The sequence below is a fragment of the Scatophagus argus genome, chromosome 13, assembly GCF_020382885.2.
Source record: "Scatophagus argus isolate fScaArg1 chromosome 13, fScaArg1.pri, whole genome shotgun sequence".
In the NCBI taxonomy this organism is placed as follows: Eukaryota; Metazoa; Chordata; class Actinopteri; family Scatophagidae; genus Scatophagus; species Scatophagus argus.
In genome coordinates, this window is record NC_058505.1 from 8,429,409 (window position 1) to 8,457,408 (window position 28,000).

The 28,000-nt window shown below is 40.7% G+C and overlaps 1 protein-coding gene across 3 annotated transcripts; it reads left to right on the forward strand.

The window, feature by feature from the left end:
* rock1 (Rho-associated, coiled-coil containing protein kinase 1) lies at positions 1-27,806 on the forward strand. 3 transcript variants are annotated; one of them, XM_046407344.1, is made up of 33 exons: positions 1-876; positions 9,414-9,495; positions 11,370-11,470; positions 11,627-11,764; positions 11,999-12,174; positions 13,162-13,246; positions 13,426-13,570; positions 13,806-13,944; positions 14,193-14,284; positions 14,812-14,971; positions 15,349-15,424; positions 15,565-15,653; positions 16,003-16,051; positions 16,251-16,386; positions 16,775-16,866; positions 16,963-17,209; positions 17,743-17,849; positions 17,955-18,105; positions 18,750-18,910; positions 19,000-19,184; positions 19,787-19,856; positions 19,946-20,049; positions 20,241-20,406; positions 20,511-20,604; positions 20,684-20,772; positions 20,874-21,065; positions 21,151-21,316; positions 23,088-23,158; positions 23,292-23,380; positions 23,486-23,564; positions 24,003-24,264; positions 25,337-25,544; positions 25,751-27,806. In XM_046407344.1, the coding sequence occupies exons 1-33, from the start codon at positions 775-777 to the stop codon at positions 25,800-25,802; spliced, it is 4,155 nt and encodes a 1,384-aa protein (XP_046263300.1). In that variant the 5' UTR covers positions 1-774; the 3' UTR covers positions 25,803-27,806. The 3 variants fall into 3 exon arrangements, with proteins under 3 accessions (XP_046263300.1, XP_046263301.1, XP_046263302.1); XM_046407345.1 differs by having other exon boundaries at positions 25,754-27,806; XM_046407346.1 differs by having other exon boundaries at positions 26,209-27,806.
* Positions 27,807-28,000: the final 194 nt, after the last annotated feature.

Consider the following 28,000-nt stretch of genomic DNA (forward strand, 5'->3'; position numbering starts at 1 on the left):
TGAGATTTTGAAGTCGCTTCTCCGGGGTGTTTGAACAGGAAGGCGGACATGTTGGTCAGGCTGTGGGAGAAAATCGGGCATCGTCTGCTGTTTTTTCCCCCGAAAAGTATCTCAGATTAAACCCTGATTTATATGCCTTCGAACTGAGAGATAAAGTTGTTTGGACGGGAAGCAGTTGACAGTCAGTGACATTGCACGGGGTGCAGCGGAACGACTGGCTGTAAACGTTGTAAGGACTCCGTGTTTAAACTGATCGAAATTTGGAAGAAGCAGAAGTTTTTTTCCCACCACTTCTACTTTTGAGCTGTCAGATTCTATTGCCGTTTTCTGCAAGGGCCTGGCACAGATAAGGCAACGGGCCTGGACTAACCTTCCTACAAACTATGCTTTTGAAATAGACATTGCATTTCAATTTTGAATTGCCTTTTGTTTGGATGCAACATTTTAAGCCCTTCTCCTCAGTGGCATCCTGCGGAGGCTGACTAATCTGTCGGCGCATTTATCTTTTGCCACTGAAGTTTGCCACTCATACCGGGAAAACATCTTCCGACTCGGACAATGTGGCCTGTGTATATTCAGCGCAACCTTAAACGCTTCATCGCCTGTGAAAGCTCGAGGAGAACGATGTATTTCCTTTGAAGTGCGGTGTAAAGTTCACACGAAGAAAGGAACATTTGGCTAGCTAGCTGCCGCTGGCTGCTAAGCTAGCTAGCCAGCCCTCTGCCTCGCCAGTGAGCTGTTTTTGTTCACAACCCGATATCGGGACTGAGAGTAATGGCAAAAATGTCTGCTGGGGAAAGTATGGAGGTTCGATTTGAAAAAATCGATGCCATGTTGAAGGACCCAAAGTCAGAAATAAACACGGATTGTCTTCTGGTAAGTTAGCTAGCTGGCTAGTCCGTTAGCGAGTCAAGCATTCGGGCCAGTCTACTCCTTGGAGCAGAAATTCTTTCCGAGACCAACAAGTCGTTCTCAGTTGTCACTGAAGGAATGTGTTGATATTGACGCCGACAGGCCAGTTTATCCCGTACATTCGATCAAGATCAATCTCTGATGTGTGATATATATTAAATCTTTGCGAAAAGTAAACAGCGCTTTTAAATACTGGTATTCTACAGTTAAATATTGTATACACCCACAGCCAAAAACAATTGTCATATTTAGCAGTGTGCTTGATGTTTAAAGGTGATGTAATGTTATTAAGTCTAATTAGAAAGGAACGGTAATTGAACTAGACTGACAGATGGCAACCGTTTTTTTTTCTCCACCATACAGACACACTTTATCAGATTATTTTTAATTAGGTCAGTTAAAACAAATCGTGCTATTAAATCTGAATTGGTTTACGTGACACACACTTCACACTGATAACGGTTTGTGATGTCGCTAGTGTGCTTTTTTTGCACTAGGAAGTGGGTGGTTTGGGGTGTTGTTTTGTCCACTTATCTAAGCTGCAAGTGATAGGTTGCTGTTGTAACCTGCAGTCCCTCGGCCGCATCAGTACACCTGTTGGCTGGGGTTTACTCTGGCTGCTTCCTGTGTATGGGCGACGAGTCATGAAGTGATCCTCGTGAAAGAAGGCGGCTGCTGCCACGTGCTAAACCATAAAGCAGCCTCCTTCGTGGCTTTTTATTACATGTGCAAATCCCAGAACTGACTCACCTTGGAGCAGAGACCAAGGGGATGTTGTTGTGTCGAGTGTTTATTGATATCAGAAGCTTTTTGGCTGGGGTGACAGTGACACTCAGTGTTTTCACAAGGATTTGGCTCATAATGACACACTGGTGCAATTACCCTAAGATGTATAATGAAAATTCAAGTCAGTAATTTGATGTAGCATTCTGAGTTTCCAGGGACTTGACACCTTGATGTATTTGCTGGTATGTCTGAGTGTTTTTGCAGACTGGTAGTTCTGGTTCCCTTTATACAGTAATCTCATTGTTAATGTTGGTTCATTTTAAGTCAGGAGTTGTGCATATGAAGTCATATTCTTTCATTAATGATTCCTGTATTTTGACTGTATGTTCATGGATGTTTTAGCAGGCACACTGACCTACCAAGCAAAAGAACATCAGGTTAGTTGTTTGGGAAGGGGGCACTCAATTTAGAGTGTTTGTGTATGGGGTCCTGTTCACAGTTGTTTGAAAAGAAAACTTGCTTAGTCTCTATGATCTCCAGTCCTGTTAAAGAGGTAATTAAACTCACCTTAGACTGCACACGCACTGCATTTTTAATGGCAGAAAGCTGTGAGGACTGTTCCTGCTGGCAGCCACACACACAAGGGTGTTGTTTCTCCTTTTTCCCCTTTCTGCAATCTCGCCTGATCAATGAATGGAGGCCTTTTGCTGAGGCTCTCCCTGCCACCATGCAACTCCACCCACAGCTTAATAAAATTCCATGCTAATCAAATAACCTCTTGTCTTTGACTGGCCTGGAGTTCCCTGTTCGTCCCAAAGCCATTCTGTACGTCTGGAGAGAGTTGAGAGCAGGCAGGCAGCTCTGAGGTAGCTGGGTGTGGGCTCTGCTCTCTACCCATAAACCAAAATTATGTGGACTGAAGACTCATGTTTCTGAATGCTGTGAATCAGGACATTTAACTCATAAAGCAGCCAACATGCTTGGCTATGAGTAATGGGTTCCATCAGAATGCACAATGCAGGGCTTTTACTAGCCATGCTTCTGTACCTGAGTCTTGAATTGGCATTGATTTCTGTCTAAGGCATAGCCATGTTGGGATTATACATTATTTCCCTTAGAAGCCTGGTCTGTGTTGTATGATGGTGACATTTGGCCTGCACCTCACCACTCAGCCCTGGAATGGCCTGTTGAGGACAGTATTCCGACCTTCCCGCTGTTATCTACGCCCCCTAAATAAACCCTGCTAGGAGAGAAGAGCACCTTATCTGGATGGGTTGCCCCCTCCCCAGTCATTGTGCTCTAGGCACGACTCTAAGGGCCAATTTGAACAGACAGAATTCCTGACATTGTCGTGTGAAAGCTCACTGACGTTAAGAATCTCAGCGTTGGCCTTATGTTTTAGTGTCAGCAACAATCAATATTTTGCATCAGATCATTTCATTTTATTAAATTATATATCTGGATTGAACATTACTTACTTTGGTTGGAGTCTGAAATTTACCATGCAGGAAATGGTGTTTGTCAGCTTGTGAAAATACAATTTCATAGTTGGCTTTTTTTTCCAGGTTATTCACTAGTGGAGTCAGTTGATTTGGTGAATTAGATTGGTTGAGTTGATACGTTAGAACTTGTTTTGCATGGGCTTTGCCTCTGTTTGAGCTATATGAAGGCTTCCTGGCCTAGCCTTTGTTCTTACTTTGACACTTGGGGTGCATTAGCGTCTCTGTGTTTTGATCCCTCTTTCATCTGTTATTTGGACTCTAAATCTGTAATAAGAGTAATTACAGGAAACTGCAAAGCTAGTAAACCAGATTTGTAGACAGTGATTGTGTGAATGCTTCATGTACATGGGTGGATGTATGGATGCTCTTGTTTTCATGTGATTTAGAATATTAGTTGACTAAGCTGAAATGGCTGAATTCACAACAGCTGTGAACTGTGAGCAAATTCACAGATGAGATAACACTTTCCTTATTAAATTAATGTCGTTAAATCACATTTGCAGATTCATGCCTGCCAGTAGTTGCCACTCAAATTTGATTTTAGTCCCCTAACAATATCTCTGATGACTACTTGAAGGTGGTGCTTATTATTAAGTTTATATCTTTATCAATAGTTAATGGTGCTGTGTGGCGAAGAAGCTATGGACTAATGTGAAAAGTTTTACTTACCATCTTGAGTTCTGTTTTCACTTCCAGTTATGGTTACTTTGCAACAGTCAGAACATGACATGGTTTGTATTTCAAGCAAAATTCACCCCACTTCTCAGAGCTTAGGCATTTAAAGGAAACAATCATTTAGCAAAACCTGGATCTACTAAAAGGTTGTGAAGAACGTTTGTGCAGCCAGAGACAGTTTTCAGTCATAACTTTTTAAATATGGGCTTTATTAGTTCAGTCGTGCCCCCCCCCCCATGTCTTGCATAGCCTTAGCAGATGCAGGCCTATCCTGACAAACAGCCAGAGTAAAGTCAATTCTCGTCTTGCCAATGTAGAGCTCTTGCACGTGTAGCGAACTTTGCCTTCATTGAACAGACCTTACCTGCGAGGTGTTGTCGGTACTGATAACGCAGCAATAGTCTGTAATTCATGACTCACAGAAAACTCTGTATAATTTTGACAGAAGGAAATAGTGGTTGAGTATCTACATGAATTTTTTTACAGGGTGAACTCAATACGTTTTACTTTTTAAGTGAAGATTTAGTAAAAGGATATTATCAGTGTCATTTCTGTAATAATTTGAAGCAGTGCCTAAGGTGCCAGTTATCATTCTTTCCAGGACTGTATTTGTGGTTTTATGTGTTTACACTTGTTAAGTTGCATATTGTGTATGATTTACTTACACTTCATTTATAGTCATTCTTTCAGCAAGCTGTAAAATTTTAGGTTGATATACCTTTCAGGCAGCCATTGCTTTCAGGGCGTGCCAGTGCACTTCAGTCACCTGCTTCTGCCTTGTTTTGTCAATAACATACTAATTCAAAAGTGTGTGACAAATGATGCCCTTTCATGCTGAATTAAGATTTAGCATTATATCAGGCAGATACATAAGATAATTGTGATATTTGATTTTTTTTCCTCCTTTGTCAAATCTTTCTTTGTTATTAGCAGATAGTAATGCAGCTGAATGGAGTCACTGATTTGGAAACTCATTCTGGAAACTTGGATGCCACAGCATCCTTGAATGGGCCAATATTTTCAGCAAAATGATCCTTGCTCACAGCAGCTTTGCACCCACACCACTAATGAACAGTAACTATGACAAAAACTAAAAGTGACTAAATTATCATTGTGATGGATTATCTACATTAGTCATCTTTCAGTCCTCTAGAAGTTAATTTTCATGCTGTACTGCCTGGAAGCAACAAAAGCATTTTAGTAACTTATTGTATACTTTGGGAAACAGTAATCTACAGTTAACATATGCAATTTGTACTCAATTGCCTAAGTTATGGAAACTGCTAGTGTGGTCCTTTAATGATGAAGTACATCTCCTTGAGCTGAAAAACATGTCAGTGGTAGCAGTCAGCATTTGATCTATCCCTATTGTCAGAAAGGTTCAGGGCTGTCAGTTGTAAACTGCTCTCCTCAGCTATTCAGCTATGGGAACAATTGGCTGAGCTATTTGTAGCATTCCCTCAACTGACTGATTATGTGCAGGAATGCATACTTAAATGCTCCAGTCTTTTAATAATGGAACGCTTTTGCCTTTGATTCACCCATCGAACCTCACATCCTCCTGCTTTTCTTTCATCTCATCTCTCATCATATTTCTTAACTGGCCTAACGGGCTACGATCCCAGTTAGTTTGGCCCACTTTCAAAGGACTCTGCTACCCATGTCCAGTGAAGATGGTCGACGTGAACTGGGTTGATGTGTAGTGCGGTGGTTATTTGTAAGGGTGAGGCCTGAAATCCTCGGCAGAGGTGGCAGGACAGCAGAGTTTAGCTTGAGAATTCACAGCTCGGTCAGTGGAAACTCGTGAGTGCTCTACACTGTTGGAATAATTCAATTATATTTTGACGTGAAAGCATTTGTGACAGTGATTCTCACTCACTCGGACCTCATAAGGAAATGGAATGCCCTTGTTTTGCCACCCCTGGGTTCACTGTCACTGCCGTTTATCTAGCAGAGTTTAGATATGCAGTCTTTCTAGGTAAGTGGGATTTCCTGTCAGTAGATATTATGTACTACAGCATTGTGGACCAAGTGCTCAGTCAAAAAAAAAATCTCTCAGTGGTGGATTTCAAAGCTTACTAAACTGATAAATCTGGAGCAGATATATGTATTCCCTTAGAGTTTCTCATCTGTCTTTCTGCCTGTACCCGAAAGTTAGCAGTCTGGTATTTCATACTTTGAATGGCTTCAGTGGTTATGATCACATTTGTGTTTACACGGCCACTGCCTCCAGCGGAGCTGCCTTTATTTGCATGGCAAACTGAATGGCTGTCTGCACAATTGCTTACATGTGGAAAGCATATTGTCTTGAATAGGTGGCAGAAAAGGAAGTGAGAAGTACGGCTCGACTTAGGCCAGTCCACATGCCTTATGCTGGCATGCTGAATGGGATGATGTGGCTGAGTCTGCCATGGAAATTTTAACTCAGACTTTAATGTCTGGAAAAGAGCTTGTGTGTTGTGTGTGGATTTCTCTCCCGTAAAGTTTAAAGAAATAATTGCCATATGTAATGTCAACCACTGGCTTGTGCATTTTGTGTAACTATACATTTTTTTTAACTTAATTACAATATTTGATTAATCTGGTGAAGGGATTGTTTTTCATATTATTATTTAGTAATCCCATGGATGTGTCGCCCTCTGGCTGAAGCAGCATCAGCAGAAATAGGATAACACCGAGTCTTGCAAGCTCTTGGTTTGTTTTCCCAGCATTTTTTCCCCTCCCCTCCCAAGACTGCCACATAATGAAACATGGCCTGTGGACTGCTACCAGCCAGTGTTGCACACTGAGTGAATTTTATGCGTGGGTTTGCTCTGTTTCTAGTAGGGTAGATTGTAAGGATACAGAATATGTTCTATTTTAACAGTACATTCTTCTCGCTAGCTTTTGAAATTACATCAATATTGTCATAGGCTCTTGCCTGGCTCATCCAGAGCTATCTCTGCAGTGAATAAGGGTATCTCACAGGCTCAAGGCCAAAGCCACAAACCACAAACCTTTTTTTTGTTGTATTTATCTTCACTTGTGCAGCATTCTTTTAAACTAGGTGCTGCATTTTACCTACTGAGGACTTTTTTTCCATAAGTAGACATCTCTGACAACTTAGGGAAAAAGTCTTCTGAGGCCTTGAAAATTCTTGAGTGATCCAAGTGCTTATCTAGGACGAGTTTCACCTCATGAAGTGACTGGCTAAGGAAGAGCTTTGTCAGTGATCCTGGGTCATCAGTCTCCGTAGCTTGGAGCTGATTTTGGCCTGAGCCACGTCGGTGCTACAGGCTGCTTGATCTGGCTCAGATAGTTGAAGCCAGATAGTGACAAGATAATTGGTTGCTCACTTTTAACCTTGGTGATTACAATATGTGTTTTGTATAGCAATATCTGTATCAAAAGTTCTGAAGTCAGGTTTTCACCCCAGGGCTGCACAGATACATAGCTTTTTCTGTACCAGCACTGCGTGCAGGTTGTTACTTAAGGAACAAAAGGAAAGAAAAACACAATCTTATTTTGTGTGCCATATTATCAAATGAAATATAGAGTATCTTTTTTCTACTAGTGATATATTGAAGTTCAAATTATGGTTTATACATATATATATACACTCTGTAGGTAGAGATTTTGCCATACATTATGCTGGAATAGCCAAAAACATACACTTTATTCATAAATACTTTCTCAATAGATTTTGTAGAAAATCTGTATCACTATGTATTGATATCGCAAAAAAAAAACATATCGAGATAGAGGATTAAATCTATATAGCTAACTCTTAACGTCTCTGAATACAGTGCCCACACAGTCCTTCTTTACTTCTAATTAGCCAATATGAGTGCAGAGATACAAATGCTGAGACCTGAAACAGTTGCTAACCACAGATTCAATTTGCTCTGTTCTATTAAGAAATTACCTTACATTCTTCTTCTTTTTTTGATGGTACAGTGTAGATTTTTTTTCATTTACTAAATCTGGCTGTCTTCTGATTTTTCTTTGTTTTTTTTTTTTCCCTTCATTTGTTAGCCAGCTCCACGTGCACCAGCCCCGCTTTCCGTCATACTGTAGCGTTAGGCACTACTGCTGATTGAAAATAAGGCTCACTATGTGACTCTGTACTTTGGATGGATTTTTTTTTCCTCCCTTCCTTCACTTTTTGTTGAGAACTTGTTTGGCCACATACCTAAAATAGCTCTCTGACGTGTACAGTCCTGTTAAGGAATGTTACTGTGGCTGTCCAGAGTTTTCTGTGGCAGGAAGTTATGCAAACGTGCATTGCTGAGCACAGAGCCTTGTGATTAGGGTCCTGAAGGACTCAGTTCTTCAGCTTTTTTTCCACTGCAGGCGGACAGGATACCATCTAGCCAACATGGCCCCTCTTCTCCACCAAACTGTGGTCTGTTTTGTGTAAATTCTCCCTCCTGAGAGCTGACTTAAATTTTTTAAGATAATTTTTAAAATAACTGGATAGATGATCACTCTCAGCTCAATCATGCCTGTTGATCACAGCCTACCCTCTCATTAATCTCCCACATTCTGTCCACGTGAATGTTACTTTTTGTTCCTTCCACCGGCATTTCTGCACCTCCCGTTTCTCTTTTTCCCCACCCATCTGTCTTTTTTCCTGTTTCCACCCATCCCGCAGGGTGCCTCCTTGTTTCATGTCTCATAGTGGGGGGTATGACTCTGACCTCCTCTGCTCAGCAGAAACAGCAGAGTAACTTAAGAGGATTCCTCTCCTCGTCTGAGCTGCTGATTCACCATGTGTCGTCATTGTTTTGCTCTGAGATGCAAAACAAAAGCTGTCATTATTTAGCAGAAGATCATTTATGATACAGGAAAGACCAGATTCTTGCTGTGATAGTGAGTTCAGTGATAGCGTTCTTATGTCAGCAAGTAAAAGAAAGTTGTTTATTTTAGATCGGCCACAATATTTATTTTTGACCTTTTGGGAAAAAAAAAACATTGGGTTAAGTGACAAATGGCAAAATGTCAGAAGGTGCTCAGTTTCAACATCTGGCTCACACACCCACTAGAGGAAATGCATAACTGTACGCTGTGTTTGAGTGCTTGTGTGCCCGTCTTCTTTCAGCCATTCTGGATTACGGAAGATTAGATTAAATCCCGCCTGTAGCACTTGTGCTCCTGCCTAGCCTGGGCCAATCTAGCCTGTGTTGTATGTTTGTAGCTCTTGGAATTTCAATATTGTATCCGTCATAGCATAACTTGAAATGAGTTTTTATGCACGGCCCTGTTCATTTGTCATCACACGATTGATCTCGCTGCATGGTTATTGTTATGCACTACCCTGTTGCCTCAGTCTAAAAAGGTACTTCGTTTCTTCAGTTGCTTTAATTAGAAATTTTGTGACCAGGTTGGGGAGTTCTGCCTTTGTTCATCCAGCCAAAATCAATTTTAGATCAGTCATTTCAGTCACCCTCCTAGACATAACTAATATAATCTATACTGGAAGCCCACTGCTTCTGAGCTTTACATGGTAGTCTCAAAGCTGTTCTGCCAACGGCCTAATGGGAAACCATTAGCTTTGTACGTGTTGTTTCTGTCATAGCTTTGTTTGCCTGCATGTTAACCCGTCTCCTCTTCCCACAGGATGGCTTGGATGCACTGGTGTATGACCTTGACTTCCCTGCCCTGAGGAAAAACAAGAGCATTGACAACTTTTTGAATAGATGTAAGTAGCTCACATCATGCTTTTTCCCTTGATGATCTTCTTGTACCCTGATCCTTGCCTGTCTTTCACTTGAACCATTTGTGTTGCTTTGCAGACCCTGTTACAAATGGATATAAGCCTAGGCTCAGAAAATAAGGCGGTTTTTGGGTCACCGCCTCTATGTAGGCTTGAGTACAATAGGTGTCTGCTGCTTACTGTCCCCAACAAAGGGGCTTTCATAAATTGCTACTGACCCACATGATGTCTGTCATGGTGGCTTCTCTTTTTCCACAGACCAGGGGAACCCCCATAACAGTGTTTAGACAAAACAGCAAAATACCAATTACAATGCTGATAGTGAGGCTAAATCTGTCTTTCCTTTACAGATCTAGTATAACTGCTCACCTCATGGCATTTACATTTCAAGAAATGGCAGTTATCATGTTACAGTGTTTACATCAGAACTTGCTCTTGTAAAGGAGGTGGGGGGAGGGCATAGGGGTTATGTTTTGGGGATAAACGTCTTCAGTTTCCAGAATTACATACAGACAAACATAAAATTCAACCCAAACACCTCTCACCAAATAAAAGTAAACAACAAATGATTGCTCCCACCTTCTCTGTTACAACTCATCATATTCTTTCTTCCTTTGTCACATGTTTGAAGCCTTCACTCTTTGTTTTCCCAGGCTTCTCAAAGAATTCTTCTTCATTACTGACCCACATGATGCCTGTCATCATGGCTTTTAGACAGAATAGTAAAGGTTTTGTGGGGAAGTGCTTGCTGTTCTGTTGCAGAGGTGTAGAGATTGTTACATATGGCCTTCTCTCCCTAAGTCTGCAGCAAAAATACATTATACTGCTGCATTTTCCAATAATCATGTTTCAAATGGGGGAAACTAAAAATGCAGTGTTTCATATTTGATTATCAGCCTAAGCTACTGGAAGCCCTTGGGCTAGAACTGCCATTAGGGATCTCCTCAATTGCTCCCTGTACAGTACTTTTGTGTATAGTAGCCACGTTTGGAAATGCATTGATGGATGTGAACTACTTACTGTCTGCTGGACTTACTGTCTTGTGAGACACTGGTCCTCAGTAGCATGCATTGCCTGAAGGGCTCTTTACTCTGGATTCTCTCTGCCTTGCATTGTGCTCTGCAACCTGATCACCTCAGCTGATTTCTTTACTCCACATATATGCTTGGACCTACTGGAAATAATCATTCTTCTCCCACACACTAACATAACATCCTATTTGTACCTTTTTCTAAACATGGTTTCTATGTCTTTTTGGTCCTGTGGGATTTTTCAAATAGGTATAACGATCCCAGGAAACATTGAGCAGAGTGGAAATGACTCACTCTTAAATGTTTTTATGCTAATAACTCAGGCCTTGCTTTTTATTTTTAGATCAATTGAACTTGGATGCCCCCACACCCCCGTTTTTCCATGCGATCCCATGCCAGTTGTGACCCATGTGAATTGAAAATTACCCCCCTTTTTCAACTATGACCAAATTTGGCTTAACAGTAAATACTAACTCCCCTAGGGGAGTTAACATTTTAGCTTACTGAGAGTCAGCCTCTCCCTGATGTAACAAACTTTCCCTAGAGACGTAACTCGGCTGTGCAGAGGCGTCGTCTTCTCTGTTTGCCAACGTGCTGAATGTTCCTATGAAAGTCAACTTCTGCTTTATGTAGACATTATGTGACGCCAGAGTGATGTTGGACAGTAAAAACAGGGTTGCAGTGAGCGGATCTTCCATATAAAATCAGATTTTTCTACCGGTACTTGTGATCTGCTGTGATGCTTCAGTGCACAAAGCCATAATGGTGCAGTAGCTTAACCAGATGTCAGTTTTCTGTTAATATCTGTCTTTGCTTTTTTCTTTTCAGACAAGGAAACCATTAGTAAAATTCGTGATCTGCGCATGAAAGCAGAGGACTATGAGGTGGTTAAAGTTATTGGTAGGGGAGCATTTGGAGAGGTGCAGTTGGTAAGAATTACAGGTTTTTTTTTTCCTTGTGTTGAGAATAATGTGTCTATAAAGCTTTAAGACGCTTACAGTGGTATAAGTAATATAGTAAGTATTTTGTAGTTAGCTTAAAAATACTGTAATGTTACCTGATTGTCTCCTCTTTATCTGTTACAGGTTAGACACAAAGCCACAAGCAAGGTATACGCCATGAAGCTGCTGAGCAAGTTTGAGATGATCAAGAGGTCGGACTCTGCTTTCTTTTGGGAGGAGAGGGACATCATGGCTTTTGCCAACAGCTCGTGGGTGGTGCAGGTATGTTGGGATTTAGAAAAAAAAGAAAAACAACTAAAACCTTCTCAAATTAGTGTGATAATATTACACCCAGCTCACATGCAAATAAGGGATTTGTTCCAGGAGCGTAATATGCATTCTGACCACAAATTTTCAGTTTGGGTCTTATGGTTCTGCACACCTTTTTTTTCATTATTTTTAACTAGTACTTCTTTTTTCATTTGTTGTTTTTAATATTTCTTTTCTATTCCGCAGCTCTTTTTTGCATTCCAAGATGACCGCTACCTCTACATGGTGATGGAATATATGCCCGGCGGTGACTTGGTAAACTTGATGAGCAACTATGACGTGCCAGAGAAGTGGGCCCGCTTTTACACAGCTGAGGTGGTGCTGGCTCTGGACGGAATCCACGCAATGGGCTTCATTCACAGGTGTCGACTGAACTTCTGCTGTCTCCATGTCCTCCTCTTGTGTTTGTTGGTTAGGTTTTCAAATTGGCTGCAGTCAACACATTGATGTTAATTGGATAATGCTGTTTGTTACCTGTGTAGTCGATCTTTAATGGTCTATTCTCAAATCATTAGTCTTTTGTGGTTCTTCACAAGTGTGAGCTATGCAACAGGGTCTGGAAGGTGTGGTGACAACCTAGGATCTCAGGGGGCTTGGTAATAAGCAGGATGTAGTGCAGGTTTAGAGGCACTGTTTTTTAGCGTAAATATGAATTATTGGTAGTGTTGCAACTCTAGATGTCATGCTGCATTACTGCTTGTTTACAGAACGGAGATTGTCGACTTAAATACCAGAGTTTGATTGAATTCATTTTTTGTGCTCTTTCAGCAGTGATTTACTTGCGATTTAAATCGTCTTACAATTGCTTCTGTTCAGCTGAGTTCAGTTCCATAATGGTGGCAAGAGGTCTGATTTATCTCATGGAGTAATAAGATAATCAATCTTTCGGCACCGGAGATTGGTACATTTTCATGATTTAAATTATGTGCACTAACAGTCCTCAGAAATATTTTTTTTTCCTTTTAAGAAAGTGGGTCCTGATATTATTTTACTCGGTAAGCTCTGTGCACAGCTGACATGGTGGAAAATTCATATGACAACAGTTGTTGTATTAAATAGTTCTTGCTGAGTTCCTAATAGCTTTCTGGAAAGTGCATTGAAGGGAAATATAGATAATATTTATAGAAAATAGAAAATCTAGATTCTGCTGTCTCAGCCCTGTAGCCTCCGTCGTACCTTCAGACTCTTGTAATTTGGAGAGTTGTCTTTCCAAGGGCCACCGTCAAGCAGCTCTAACCTTTAACTGTTCACATACCAACATGCGGAGCGCTTTTGTTTTTTCTTTTGTATGTGTGAAATGGATGTATTGTCTGTGTGTTTGATATCACTTTATTTTTTTGCCCTCTCAGGGACGTGAAGCCTGATAACATGTTGCTAGACAAAGCAGGCCACTTAAAGCTGGCAGACTTTGGGACCTGCATGAAAATGAACAAGGTATCACATTCAGTTCAACAGTCAACATAATGAATCATCACTTATATCCTGAAAAGTAATTAGAAGTATAACATTTCAGGTGGTTTTGCTTGTTTCTGATTATTTAGGTCTACTACAAACACTCTGGACAGATATTTATTTGAAGTATTGAAACTGTGCTGATTTTGAAAATGCTTTAGGATGGTATGGTACGATGTGACACAGCAGTGGGAACTCCAGACTACATTTCACCTGAGGTACTGAAATCCCAAGGAGGAGATGGTTATTACGGCAGAGAGTGTGACTGGTGGTCAGTGGGAGTGTTCCTGTACGAAATGCTAGTTGGTGAGTATTTGGTGAAAAGGTCAGCCGGTCAACGTTGATTCTGTTACAGCTGTCATAATGCTTATTAGTAATTTGAAGTTTATGTTGTTCAAAAGAAAAACTATGGAAAGTATTTACATGGACTTTGAACATCCCTATATGTGTATTTTTTCATGTTTAGTGTATATATTTCACACAATTCGCTGTGGTCATTTCAGTAACAGGTGGCTCTTCTTTTTGTCTTTCTGTGCACTAGGCGACACTCCCTTCTATGCAGACTCCCTGGTGGGGACCTACAGCAAAATTATGAACCACAAGAATGCCCTTACATTCCCTGACGACAGTGACATCTCCAATGATGCCAAGAATCTCATCTGTGCTTTCCTGACTGACAGGTTAGATAGTGACAGACTTGGCACTGGATTGTTGAAGAGGGCTCTTATCATGAGACGCCTCTCCATGTTTAGACAGAGATTGTTTTACAGCTTAGAGGACCCTCAGTGGAAAGAATTTTGATTGAAATACTCATGTGCCAGTTGGGACAGACATGTTTAAAACAGCTTTGCTGGGATCATGATAATCAAACACAGAATTTTTAATATTATCAACAATCAAACTAAACATGTCCCGCCGACCCCCACAGGGACGTTCGACTTGGCCGCAATGGTGTAGATGAGATCAAGAGGCATCCCTTCTTCAAGAATGACCAATGGACATGGGAGAACATCAGAGAGAGTGAGAACATTTTCAGTGTTGAGATTCCTGATTACGCTTTCGCCTCCTGTTTGCGTTTGGCAGTCTGCTCAAAGTTACTGCAATCATGCAGCCAGCATCCATGTTTTCCATTTGACCTACTACAGACAGTCGCAGGAAATTCTTGTAGACGAGCCATTCATTCAGTATCCTTTCCAAGACTAAACGTGATTCCTGCTCAGAGCAATAATTGGCAACACGGCGTTTTTTTTTTTGAGGCCAACAAATATGGGGAAGCAGTGCATCGCAAATGTTAATGTGCCAAGAGAGAGATTAGAAATGTATTGCTAAATCCACAAGCTATAGTCAGTTCTTTGGTGGCTTTATATTTAATGATGCAACATTATGAACTGATTTATGTTCATGATTGTTTTTTGAAACCGGTGTTTTAAATTTTGCTTATCTCAGAGACTGTGCCTTTAACACATAAGCACTTACTACACGTGATGAGGCGCGGTGGCCTTGTCATATTGTTATTGAATCTTCCACCTTTTTTGTGTCCCATGCAGCGGCTGCCCCAGTAGTGCCTGAACTGAGTAGTGACATTGACACCAGTAACTTTGATGATATTGAGGAGGATCGGGGCGAGGAGGAGACCTTCCCCATACCAAAGGCCTTTGTGGGCAACCAGCTCCCCTTTGTAGGCTTCACTTACTACAGCAATCAGCAGTAAGTTTGCCAGACTTTCCTCCATACTGGTTTTATAATCAGTCTGCTCTCATTTTAACAGTACAGTGTCTGCTCAATTACATGTGTATGAAAATGTTGGATAATTACAGTGATGTATCTAGGACATGATACGTCAGTATTTCATGTTTTCAAATGAGTTCTATATTAATCTGTAACGTTGACTGTTTTGAAGTTGGGGTTTGCCATAGGAGACATGCCTGAACCTGAATTTGGAGCAAACCTAAAAGATATGCTCCTATAACTTATCACATTGCCAATTATATACATGTGGTGGTAGTTTTTAGTTTTTTGAATGAAGAGATTTTAATATAATAGTTGTGATAATATACCAATAATAAAACGTGTTCTGTTTCCAGCCTTTTGCGCAAGTCCTCCAGTGCCACAAAGACCAGTGACAAACGTAGCAGCTCCACGAAGGAAGACAAGAGTCATGTAAGTAGATGGCTTTGAAATGTGGTATATCTGCTACTTGTTCTCCTCCCGCGACTTCAGTATTCCATAATGTGTTGTATCTGTAACATTTGACCGCATCATTGAAGACCTAAAATTGTTTATCGTTTGTTTCTGTTTAGCTGGAGAACCTGCAGAAGAGGCTCTACCAGCTGGAGGAGCAGCTCCACAGCGAGATGCAGCTGAAGGATGAGCTGGAGCAGAAATGCAGGTGCGAAACTTGATGTAGTCAAAGTCATGGATATGATGTAAATGCTTTGGCCTCACAGACTGGCTGCAAAAGCGGCAACAGCATTAAAGAGAGGTTTACATATTTTACTACTAAAAAAAGTAATTCTATTACTTCTAGTTAACTTGTGATATTTGTAAATACAAACAGGGCCATATATGAATAATTAAAACATGTTGTCAGTGTGTTCTCCTGGTTGCATGTGCATCCTATAATGAGTTAAGCAGACTTTTGTACACAGAAATGCACTCAAGATTTTTATTTAACTTCAGCCAGCGGTTGTGAGAGATATTCAGTGTAGTGTTTTTTTCTCAAATTCTGTTCTCCCCAGGACATCAAACACCAAGATCGAAAAGATCATGAAAGAACTGGATGAAGAGGTAAAAGCTGACACTTTTTTTCTTTCTCTCAACAAACATTCTTCTAATGGCAAAATTATAAATTTATGATCTTTTCTGCTTTGATTACAATTACACCCATAAAATGAAACATGCATGCACATACATGTGCAGGTTTTGCTTGGTAACACATTCAAAAAGTCCTGCCACATCACAGCTGTTCTGTTTTTCTGTGCCGCAGGCAAACCTGAGGAAGAGTGCAGAGGCCAGCGTGTCTCTGCTGGAGAAGGACAAGATCATGCTGCAGCACAGATTCACCGAGTACCAAAGAAAAGCTGACCAGGAGGCAGAGAAGAGACGCAATTTGGAGAATGAGGGTAAAGATAATGCGGTGATGCTGACATATGATTCAGACTCTTTGTGGTTGAAGTGTAATTGCAGAGTGAAGCGGAGATGCAATTTGTATTTGAACATGGTTTTGTTAATACCCAATACCCTCTTCTTGGTCTCATTTGATGTGGATAAGTCATATGTGACCTTCATTTCAGTCACTGCTAACTACATCTCTAGTTAACTGTTGAGCCGTAAATGTCTCAGTTCCTTTCCTGTTGTCTTGCAGCAGAAAACAACACTAAGCCACAAGACTCGATATTTTGTGTGTTTGATTTAATATTTTTAATCAGGAAATTGTGGCGTGTTTGAGTTTGAACTCTGAGCTTAAATGAAGCTTTGTCTAATTATTTTTTCGTCTGTTTTCTTTTGTAGTGTCAACTTTAAAGGAGCAGCTTGAAGATATGAGGAAGATTAGTCAGAACTCGCAGGCCTCGAATGACAAGATTGTCCAGCTGCAGAATCAGGTATACAGTAAACACGCATGCACAATCTGCTTGAGGAGGAGGACAATACATGAAACTTTGTGTTTTCCCTTCTCGTCCTCTCTGTTTGATTGACAGCTGGGAGAAGCTAATGACCTCCTGCGCGCAGAGTCGGACACGGCAGCGAGACTGCGGAAAAGCCACACAGAGATGGCCAAGTCAATGAGTCAGTTGGAGAGCTTGAACCGTGAGCTGCAGGAGAGGAGCCGTGCAGCAGATGGGGAGAAGGCCCAGTTGGAGAAGGAGCTCCTGCATGTTCAGAGCACCCTGGATGCGGAAAGGAGGAACTACAGCCAGGGCTCTGAGGAGATCAGGGATCTGCAAGGTGACTTACAAACAGTGATGAGCCCAAATGAAAATCCAGTGCGAAAATTCAGTTTTATCACACTACTATTTGCAGTCCTTAAGGTTTTTAGGTCTGGTATTTATCACATCAGGGAAAGCTTACTTTAGATGGCAGAATTTGAATATATTAAACCATCTTAGTCTGAATCCAAATAACTCTTTAAGTCAAATAATACCAGCTGTCAAGATTCCACGCTATAGAAGCCATCCTTTACTCTCCAATGATATCAGACGTGCCCAAGCACTGACAACACACCACAGCGGTTGCATCAGTCTTTTATTTATTGTCAGCCAGTCATCTTGGGAACAAGCTTATGAAAGAAACAGAATTAGTGGGGAAGGAAGGGAATGTTATGGAGGGACATTGGAATCATTTTTTATAAATCAGATAAGTATTAGACATTGAAACTTCTGAATGGCTGAAAGAAAAGATTTTTGCAAATAAAGTACCAGCTCCATGTTATATTATAAACATCATGATGGTGATTGGTTGTCTTTATTATTCATTCTCAGCGAGGATGGCAGGGTTGCAAGAAGACAACAAAAGCTTGAAGCTCAGTCTCTCCAAAGTGGAGGCGGATCGCAAACAGGCCCAGGAGAGGAGCAATAACCTGGAGAAGGTATGCATTAGAAAAATCTAATTGGCTAATGCATCTAATTAAACGGAACAGTGGTGTGTTCACCTTGCTTCATGTTGTCTGCCGGCTTGTGACTCCTCTTCACAGGAAAAGAACAATCTGGAGATAGACCTGAACTACAAGCTGAAGACGTTGCAGCAGCGTCTGGAGCAGGAACAGACAGAGCACAGGGTGACGCGGGCACAGCTAACTGACAAATATGAGTCTATTGAAGAAGCCAAATCGGCTGCCATGAATGGTATGCCAGTCCTGTGTCGGAGCACGCCCTCCTCCAATGTTTCTCATTTTCGCTTTTCTCTTCTGTCTCTTTATCGTAGAACTTCTCTTGTCTCTTAATTTTTATCTGCTTCTCTACCTTTACTTCTTCTTCCTGTTTGATCAAGTGGTAGACAAAAGAGATCAGACTTACCTCAAGGGCATGTTTTGGTGTGAGGAATTCATGGGAGTATAAGCCAGTCAGCATGTCAGGACTTTGTCTCACTGCATATTAAAGCTGTGCTCTAAAGCAATTATTGCAATAATATGTCAGGGTGATTTTATTGCCCTTTCGCCTACAAGTAGAATGAAAGGTTCATCGTTGTCTGTGTTATGTCAACAAGTGCTGATATTTTTTTTTTTTCTAAAGCCATTTTTTTCATCGGGATTTATCCTGCTGTTCGTTCACATGGCTCACATAGTCCGAATACAGCTAAGATTAGAGAAATTGGAGGAGTCAGAGGTGGACGTAAAGGACAGATGGTTGGTTTAGTGTGAATTCAGGGTTAACAAATGACCAGCACACTGAAAGGATTATCAAGGCTACTGAAAACCTTGCACATTATACACTTTAATTTGGCAGTCAAATGAGTAATTGCCAATTTATTGGTTACTGTTCTGCTCCAGCTGTTCAGCAGAAGATGTCTGAGGAGATTGGAGCGCGGATGCGAGCAGAAAGCAGGGTCGTGGAGGTTGAAAAGCAGTGCTCAATGTTAGAGTTTGACCTCAAACAGTCTGTGCAGAAGATGGAGCAGTTGATGAAGCAAAAGGAATGGCTGGAAGATGAGGTGAGAAGTCCCGCAGTATCAAATAAAAGACGCCTTCACGTGCGCCTCACACATGTGATATCTCACTGGTCACATCTTTGACTCTCCAGGTGAAGAATCTGCGGATACATGGTGAACAGGAATTGAGCAAGCGCCTGGTGGCCCAGGGCGACCTGAAGAGCCGCACGCAGGAGGTGGACCGCCTTCGGTGTTCAGAGAAGCAGCTCAAACAGGAGATCAACACAGCACTAGAGAGTAAACGTTCGCTGGAGTTCCAGCTAGCGCAGCTGACCAAGTGAGTCGGCTTCCTTTACAAGATTTCATATAATGCGTTCATGTAACGTTCATGGAAAAAACAGAATCGAAAAAATATATAAATAGAATAAACACTTCAATTATGTTAACAAAGAAAATAGGAAAATTTTCAGGTTATTTAGGCCATTTTGCTGGTTAATATTACTGTGAAGCTAGCTGGCAGTAGCTCCAACCAGAAGCTCTAATTTTCTGTTATTGCTGCATTGGCCAGTAATGCTCTTTGGAAGTCAAGGCGTAAATTGGCCTACAATTGCCTGCTATTTTCAAATAAGTGCTATTATTCCAGCTTAGAGGGTGATTGCGCCAAAGCTGTTCTGCAACAGTATTTACATCAAAGGATTAGGGTTTACTCCAAGTCCAGCTACATCCACTCCGTTGCTAATCCTTTGGCTGGTGCTCTAGCCAGTGCTGCTGGATGTGGCCGGGTTACATTTTACTACAGTGGGTAGACTCTGGGGCTGGCTTCGTTTGTGTTGTTGTTTGGAAAATGCTCCACCTTTTATGTGTACAATTAGCTACGGTAGATAGATGAATAATGAAAATCAAGTGCCTTATGCATTTTTTTGGCTGGTGTGTTAACAGACAATACAGAGGCAACGAGGGACAGATGAGGGAACTTCAGGACCAGCTTGAGGCTGAACAGTATTTTTCTGTAAGTATAAGTCTCGGTTCCTCAGTTTCTCTGTCCTCGTCATTTCGTGTGAAAGTCACAGCTTTAAGTGTCTGTCTGTCCTCCCTCAGACGCTTTACAAAACTCAGGTCAAGGAACTAAAAGAGGAGATTGAGGAAAAGAATCGGCAGGTGCAGGAGGCTCATAAAAAGGTGCAGGAGTTGTGCAGTGAAAGGTAAGACTAAATTGTGTTCATTGAAGGCCTCAACGCAATTGCTTTATTGATTTAAAGAACCAAATGTTGATTAATTATCAGCTAGTGGTTTTATGTTCTGTTGTTTTGTAACTTTTTATTGTGTTTTGAAGATTAAAAACATCTATAGTGCTGAAGAAATAAGATTGAAATTTGTTTTATCCCGAACAAAGGGACTCCCTGTCTGCCCAGCTGGATCTGACGGTGACCAAGGCCGAATCAGAACAGCTTGCTCGGGCACTTCAGGAGGAACAGTACTTTGAGCTCAGCCAGGAGAATAAGAAGTCAGGGACTAGACATAAGCAGGAGATTGTGGAGAAGGAGGCTACTATTACACGGGTGAGCATAACCTCAACGGACTTTCCTCCACAATTTATGTTGTCTATATTTAATAGGAGGCAGTTTTCAAAGGAAATTGTGATCTTATTTAAATTTCTCTGCAGCTTGAGGAATCCAATAAAACTCTGACCAAAGATGTGGAGAACCTCAGCAAAGAGAAGACTGAGTTAAATGAGAAGCTTCGTACTCAGGAGGAAGGTACTGTCCCTTCTTTCATTTTTATGTCTCTTTGATATATTACGTTGTTGTACAAGCCGGGGTCCCTTTTTCTTGACAGAGTATGCAGCTCAGAAGGAAGAGATTGCAAATACAATCAAGGCCAACTATGAGAAGGTCCTCAACACAGAGCGCACACTGAAGACTCAGGTAAAGATGCATGTTTTCCGTCACAAGATGTCTGCAAACCGCAGTAATGCAAGTGGAGAGTGGTGACTGATGCTTTTCAACTATTTTACCTGCTTGATAAGGCGGTGAACAAGCTGGCAGAGATCATGAACCGCAAGGACATGAAGCTGGACCAGAAGAAGAAGGGCAGTACTGCTGACCTGCGGAAGAAGGAGAAGGAAAACCGCAAGCTTCAGCTAGAACTTAACCAGGAGAAGGAGAAGTTCAATCACATGGCCATCAAGTACCAGAAGGAGTTGAGCGAGATGCAGGCAGTATGTAAATGAAGTCTCATTTGAAGTCTCTTGCAGTATAATCACACATTTTTAACCCGATTCTGATGGGCTTGTCTACCAACAGCAACTGGTAGAGGAATGCACATATCGCAACGAGCTGCAAATGCAGCTGGACAGCAAGGAGAGCGACATCGAGCAGCTTCGGGAAAAACTGAACGACCTCCAGCAGCGCATGGATAACTCCAGTGTCACCAGCTTGCAGACAGATGAGACAGACAGCAACATAGCAGGTAGGGTCTCCACGGGGCCTAACTGGACACTGCTGCTTTTATTCCACGTTGGAGACTCAAGTCCCATTGTAGGATTCTTCTGCAACTAATAAGTCTGAAAAAAAAACTGCGGAAATCTAATTTAAGAGCATCTTTTTTTGTAGTTTTATATATATCGATATTTCATAGCGATGTGACACGGTTTTTACACAACTAGACTTTAGATAAGGTTCCTGAAAATTCTTTTATATGTTTAAAACAAAACAAACAAAACAACTTGTCTCGTAATAAATTGGCAAAAATGTTAAGTACTGGACTGGTGTTTAACTCCCACTTGATTTGTTTTGTGTTGAGTCATCTCAGGTTTAGACATTTTAAATGATCTTACTAACGAAAAGCTGTACTTTATCGTTTTCTGTTAATTTTTGTGAAGAGTGCTCAGTCTGTGTTTTTAGCACAGTTAAAGTAACGATTCAGTGTTTCTATTTATTGAACACACTGTTCAACAGGTGTTTGTGGTTTTAAGTCTACTACATTAAGGTGTAGAAAACTGGCAATCTCGCAACTTCTCTAACATTCATTTCAATTTAAAAATGTGGTCTGTATTGTTTGTGGTTAAATCATTCTCTCTTTATATTCCCCTCATATCCAGCTGGTTCTCCTTGCTCTTCTTATCTTTGTAACCTCTATTCCTTTCCCTCTGTGAGTAACTGAGTGGACAAACCCCTCCTGCCTGGCCTGTACAGCAGCTCTTGTGTGTTTTGTTTTTTTTTCTCTCTTTTTTTTGCCTCAGACTTTATTAAGTATTCTTTTTTTCCCCAGAGGTGAGAAAACCACCTCTGTCAGGTGGCGGTTGGGGGCACTTTTGAAAGAAGCCTGATGTAGTGGAGAGAAGAATATCTTTCCAAATTGTTAAAACAGTTTGACCAGCAGAATCCATCATTAACTTCAATAAGATGTGAAGCAAAGGTGCTCGTAGTGAATTGCTCAATGTTACGAGGCCACCTTTAACAGTAAAGTAACAGAGCAGAGTTTAAGACTACACTCTGTGTGAGGTTTATCGCCTCACTGTCAGCACCTTTCAAAATGTGTCTTGAAACTGAAAAAGCAGTTTGTTTGTGTTATATTCATGGCACTTTGTGCTTCAAACACTTAACACGTTTTTTGGTTGGAGGGGGTTTTATTGTTTTTTTTGGCATGTTCACTTAGTAGTACTGCTCGTTTGAACACGAAGACCTCCCTCACAATTGTTAGTAGACAAGCCCCTCTTAGTTCACTGTTCCTGTTTAACTTCTCTTGTTTCAGCTGCATGCACTTGAAAATCTAATTTTAAAGCCAAATGATATGTGTAACCTGCAAGGTACATAGTTGTCCCTGTGAAAGGAGTGAGTGATAAATCAGAGAGAAAATGAATACTAATTCCTGCTGCAAAACTGTTACTGAAAAGCTTTCAATATAATTTGAAATGATAAAATCTTACATTCTGTTTACATGCTGTAAGAAGGACTGATCCATATTTATTATGCCTGCATGGGGAGTGTGCAGTAGCAGCATGGGATAACCAAACTCATCTCTTATCACCTTGCTCCGTTGCAGTTACCTTAACACTAGCAGAAATCCCTGAGGGCTTCGTCTGGTGTTTCGAAATAGTTATGGTTTTTGTCACATTATTTTTATTTTCTTCCCCCTCAGTTGAGTTTGGATTTAAACACTGCATGATGTTTTTTCTCTGCAGTGTGTTTAATCCACTGCATAGATGCAGAATTAATTTTGCCTCTGGGCTGCTTTTCAGAATCCAGATTGGAAGGCTGGCTGTCCATTCCTAACCGTGCTAACATCAAGCGATACGGATGGAAGAAGCAGGTATGCTGTGTTTATTTGCCGTTTCCTCTGCGCGCTTGCGTTGTTTTGAAGTCTGTTATGGTTTGTTAAGAATGTTGCCAGACCCATGAGGACAATATCCGTCTTCCTCTCATTGTCTTTTCAATTCTTGCAGTATGTGGTGGTGAGCAGTAAGAAGATTCTGTTCTACAATGATGAGCAGGATAAGGAACAGTCCAACCCCTCCATGGTACTAGATATCGAGTAAGTATGTTTTGTCCCGTTTAAATCCACAGAGGTCATGTTGCAGGGGTTATATGTAATAGTCTTATTAATATGTAATTCCTAATTTTGTGCTTTCTTGTGTAGCAAATTGTTTCACGTGAGACCAGTGACACAAGGAGATGTGTATCGAGCTGAGACAGAAGAGATTCCCAGGATATTTCAGGTTAGAGGCTTCTTCTTGTTATAGATCTCTCTCTCTACATAATAAATATATATATATGTGTATGTGTGAGTGTATATACAGAGTCAGCTAAAATAATGTATACACACATCAGGAAAAAGGGTAATGCCATCTGTTGGGAAAACATTGTGCAACAGTACACAGTGTTATCGTAATTTGATCAAACTTCATCTATATGTATAGAAGTACTTGTACAAATTAAATATTTTTGCATGTTTTTCTTTTCCTGCACATGTATATATGTGTGTATACATTATTTTGGCTGACTCTGTATATACACACATATATATGTATATATGCATATATATAAAATATTTTCAGCCTGGTCTTCTGACGTCAGAATCTGTGAAGCTCTGCTCAGAAAAATCTTATTTTAGTGCGGATTTGTTTTGACGTGGCCTGCTCTCCGTCCATGTTCAGATTCTGTATGCCAACGAGGGAGAATGCAGGAAGGAGGCGGACATGGAGACGGTCCCTCAGGGCGACAAGACCAACTGTCTCCCACACAAAGGCCACGAGTTCATCCCCACGCTATATCACTTCCCTTCCAATTGTGAGGCTTGCTCCAAGCCTCTCTGGCACGTCTTCAAGCCGCCTCCGGCCCTTGAGTGTCGCCGCTGCCACGTCAAGTGCCACAAGGACCACCTCGACAAAAAGGAGGATGTTATTGCTCCTTGCAAAGGTAAAGAGCTCGTCTCGGTGGTTCGAGCTGTTATGAGTTGTCACGAGCAAACATGTTTTACAACTTAAAGATGAGAATGAGGTGTTGTTAACTGTACAGTTTTTCTTCTTGATCCTCTCGTGTAAAAATTACTTTATAAACACTGGGAGATACTGACACTTTCTCTAGAAGGGACGAGCATGATGTTAAATTGGCAACTTGAAGCTTTTGTAAAGGTTCTGTACAGAAACAAATGTTTATGTTCATTTTCAGTAACCAAAAATACATGTTGAGTGCGTTTCCCTCAAGAAACCTTTTCAAGTTGATTATTGTTTTTTCCCTAAGGTATTTTAAAGCCTGTGTTATTCACATCCATGTTAATTAATGAGATAAGATAAGATGAGACTTTATTGATCCCTGAGGGGAAATTAGGTTGGACAAGACAGTCAAAGATGAAAAGGTATTAAAAAAAAAGACATAAAAGATTATATAAAAAAGAAAGAACAATACAGGTTATATTTACAGTACAAAAAATATAGAGTTGTGTACATGCTGTACATGTTATACAACTGAGGTAAATGGTGGTTTATTAGTGGTAACATGAGGATTTAGCTGGTCCTGCCACAGCAGCAGACTTAGGACACACTGCTGTGGTAGACTCTGACTGAAGGAGCTGCTTAGGGCCCCCACTGTGACACCAGAGGACCAGAGGACAGACCAAGACAGAGCTTGCCCTTCTTATCAGCTTGTTCAGTCTTTTTTTAATTTTCTCATCCCTCTCAGTGATACCTCTCCTCCAGCAGACCACTGCATAGAATGTTTCTGATGCAACCACGGTGTCATAGAAGGTCCTTAGCAATGTCCTGCACACTCTGAAGGACCTTAGTATCCTCAGCAGGTGTAGGCGACTTTGTCCCTTCTTGTACAGGACACTAATTTGCTAGCAGTCGTCTTTGCCAGTTGTTGATCACACGAATAGCATAAAACCTACTTTTTTTGTTATTGATTCAGGGACCAACCTTGAGATGAAGAGCAGGGGTCATATTTGTCACATATTTGTTGACTTGCAAACACTCTGTGCCTTCCCCTACAGTAAACTACGATGTGACCTCTGCCCGGGACATGCTCCTGCTGGCCCTGACCCAAGATGAGCAGAAGAAGTGGATTGGCCATCTTGGAAAGAAAATCCCCAAGACCCCACCATCCACATTTTCAAGAGCCTCACCTCGTTCTATGTCCACTCGCTCCGGACCAAACCAATCCTTCCGCAAGAACCCTAAAAGCAATACAGGAAAGCTGAGGTAACATGACCATTTGTGATTGATGTCTAGGCTTTTGAGATGTTCTGTAATTAGATAATTGCATGACATGCAGTGAGGCTCTGTAATGTTATTTAAGGCAATAAGTGAGGGTGTGCTGCAGTTAGAAATCTTATTTTATCCCATCTGGTGGGCTGAGATGTGGTCAAGTCAGTCGCGTGACCTGCTGTTTGTCTCCTGTGTTGTAGCAGAGCGCAGTCCAGCCTCCAAGCAGCAGACACAACATCCAGCACTTGTTGACAGGAACTTCTTCAGAAAGTGTTGATGTCTTTTAGACTTTTCTCTACAGCTTTGCATTTGTCCATTTATATATTGTGTTAATGGGTGTTTCTAACACGAGACACTTCTGGTTCGTTGGTTGTTTGACTCCTGGGCTCTTTCCAGTTGACACTTGGGATTGTTCTAATTGGCACTAATATGATGTGGGGTTCAGTAACTAACTTGTAGACTCCTGTACAACTCTTGTTGGAATTATCCACTTAAACATTTTTTTACATTACCTGTCAAACCTGATGCAAAGGTGTTAATGGTGTTGCAGTACCTATCAACCAGCTTCTCTCTTGTATGTTGACTTAGATTGGTTACTAACCAAAATAAAAATGTTGTCTTCCTTTTACTGGACACCTGTCTCTGTTCTGTCTTGCAGCTAACCATCTGAACCATTTGGATTTTTTTTTCCTGGACTCTAAACTTTCCCTCCTTTCTCATCCTCAAAAACGGAGAAACCTGTATTGCATTTTAAAAAAAAATAATCATTAAAAAGAAAAAAAAAATATCAATAAGTAACCAGCGCTGGAAAATTGCGACACATGTCAAACACAAGGCATCATGGACATTAAGAGGCCTGATACCTCCGTTAACCGTTCTGCATTCAAGAGAGAATCGTCATCGAGCTCAACAAACTTGCAACTCTCCATTTCCACCACAAGATGGCGAACTAGTCTTGAACTAAAGATGGACAATGGAATGACGTCAGGAAGACGCTCTGTGTTTCATATTATATGACAGTCATGATGGAAATGGGAAGGTTATAGGGGGTTTTGCTGGGACTCCTGCAAGCATGTGTTCAGTTCAAGGTACTGTCATACAGGGATTGCAGATCTGCAGTGAATGGTTGTGTCTCAGGGGTGGAAAATGAATATCTGTTCTGTAATTTCTTTCCCCACCTGACAGATACTCAAGCTAAATGCAAGCATACTTCTGTTTCCAGCTTAAAAAAAAAAAACAAGACTGATGCCTTCATCTAATATTTTTGGCCTTTTTGCCTTTATTCTTATCACTCTGCAAGTCACTTATCAGGTTTGGGGCAGAGTATTGGGACTTGAGTATTAGATATTTTGAGTATTGAGTGAGGAGCATGCAAGATCATCATTTAAATCTATGCATTATTTTTATTATTATAATTATTTTTATTGCTCCAAGCCATAAGGAAAATTCCATTGTAATGGCATATAGGAGTCCTAAAACTTAATTGATTTTTTTTTTCTGTTTATTTGGTACATTGTCTCTGTAATATTTTTTTCTTGTATTGTGTTTTTTTTTTCCTTTTTTTGTAATGTATTGCCTTACATTGATTCATAGATAAATGGTTCAAAAGGAAAACATTAAGTTAACAAATGTAAAACTGCACTGTTTGAATTGTAAATTATTTGTAGGAGACTAAACAGGTGTAGCATTTGGCCCACCTAGTGCCTTAACGTTTGGATATTGATTTTACTGCCATATCTATTTGTTTTTTGTTTTTTTTCTTCCAAAACAAGACAAATCTTAACTGTTCCATCATTTATTTTTTTAAGGAAGTGCCACACATTTGTGGTTTTATCTGAACTTTTCTCTGGTTTGAGTATATAAAACATATATATTAGATTACCTCTTTATGGACACATTGCAATAGTGTTAGTGTGTCAAAGCAAATTCCCCACTCTTGGTTCATATCACATGACAAATTTCGGGATGGTGCACCTAAAGCGAGCCAACCTGTGTCAATGATTGTCCTTGTTAACAATTACAAGTTGTTTCTATAACATGGTAATGTCCCGTTAATGCAAACCCCCCACAGTGTATATAATGAGAGAGACATAAGGATTATGGAATACCTCCGCAATCTTTTTATTTGTAACTTTTTGTTCAGTTAAAAAAAAAAAGCACTGGAACTATGATCTACTCTTGTCTTGGATAAATTGCATGGTTAATTGCATTGGACTCCGCACTGATGGATATGTCAATAAACATATCTATATCATTCACTGTGTACTGTACTAGTTCTCACTGGAGATATTGCATGTTTATTGTTATTATCATTATCATCATCCTCATCGTCAGGCTATAAAACTGGATAAACAGCCAGTTTGTTTGTAAATATGTTTTGCAGAAGAGCAATATAAACGGGTTAGTTAAGGACAAGTTAAATGCAACAGGTCACACCAAAGTTACTGTTT

Excerpts from the sequence above, each read along its gene's own strand:
- rock1 (XM_046407344.1), top strand. The coding sequence starts at position 775 with ATGGCAAAAATGTCTGCTGGGGAAAGTATGGAGGTTCGATTTGAAAAA. Across the intron at positions 23,159-23,291 it reads GATACGGATGGAAGAAGCAG|TATGTGGTGGTGAGCAGTAA; the intron begins GTATGCTGTGTT and ends CAATTCTTGCAG. Across the intron at positions 24,265-25,336 it reads TGTTATTGCTCCTTGCAAAG|TAAACTACGATGTGACCTCT; the intron begins GTAAAGAGCTCG and ends CTTCCCCTACAG.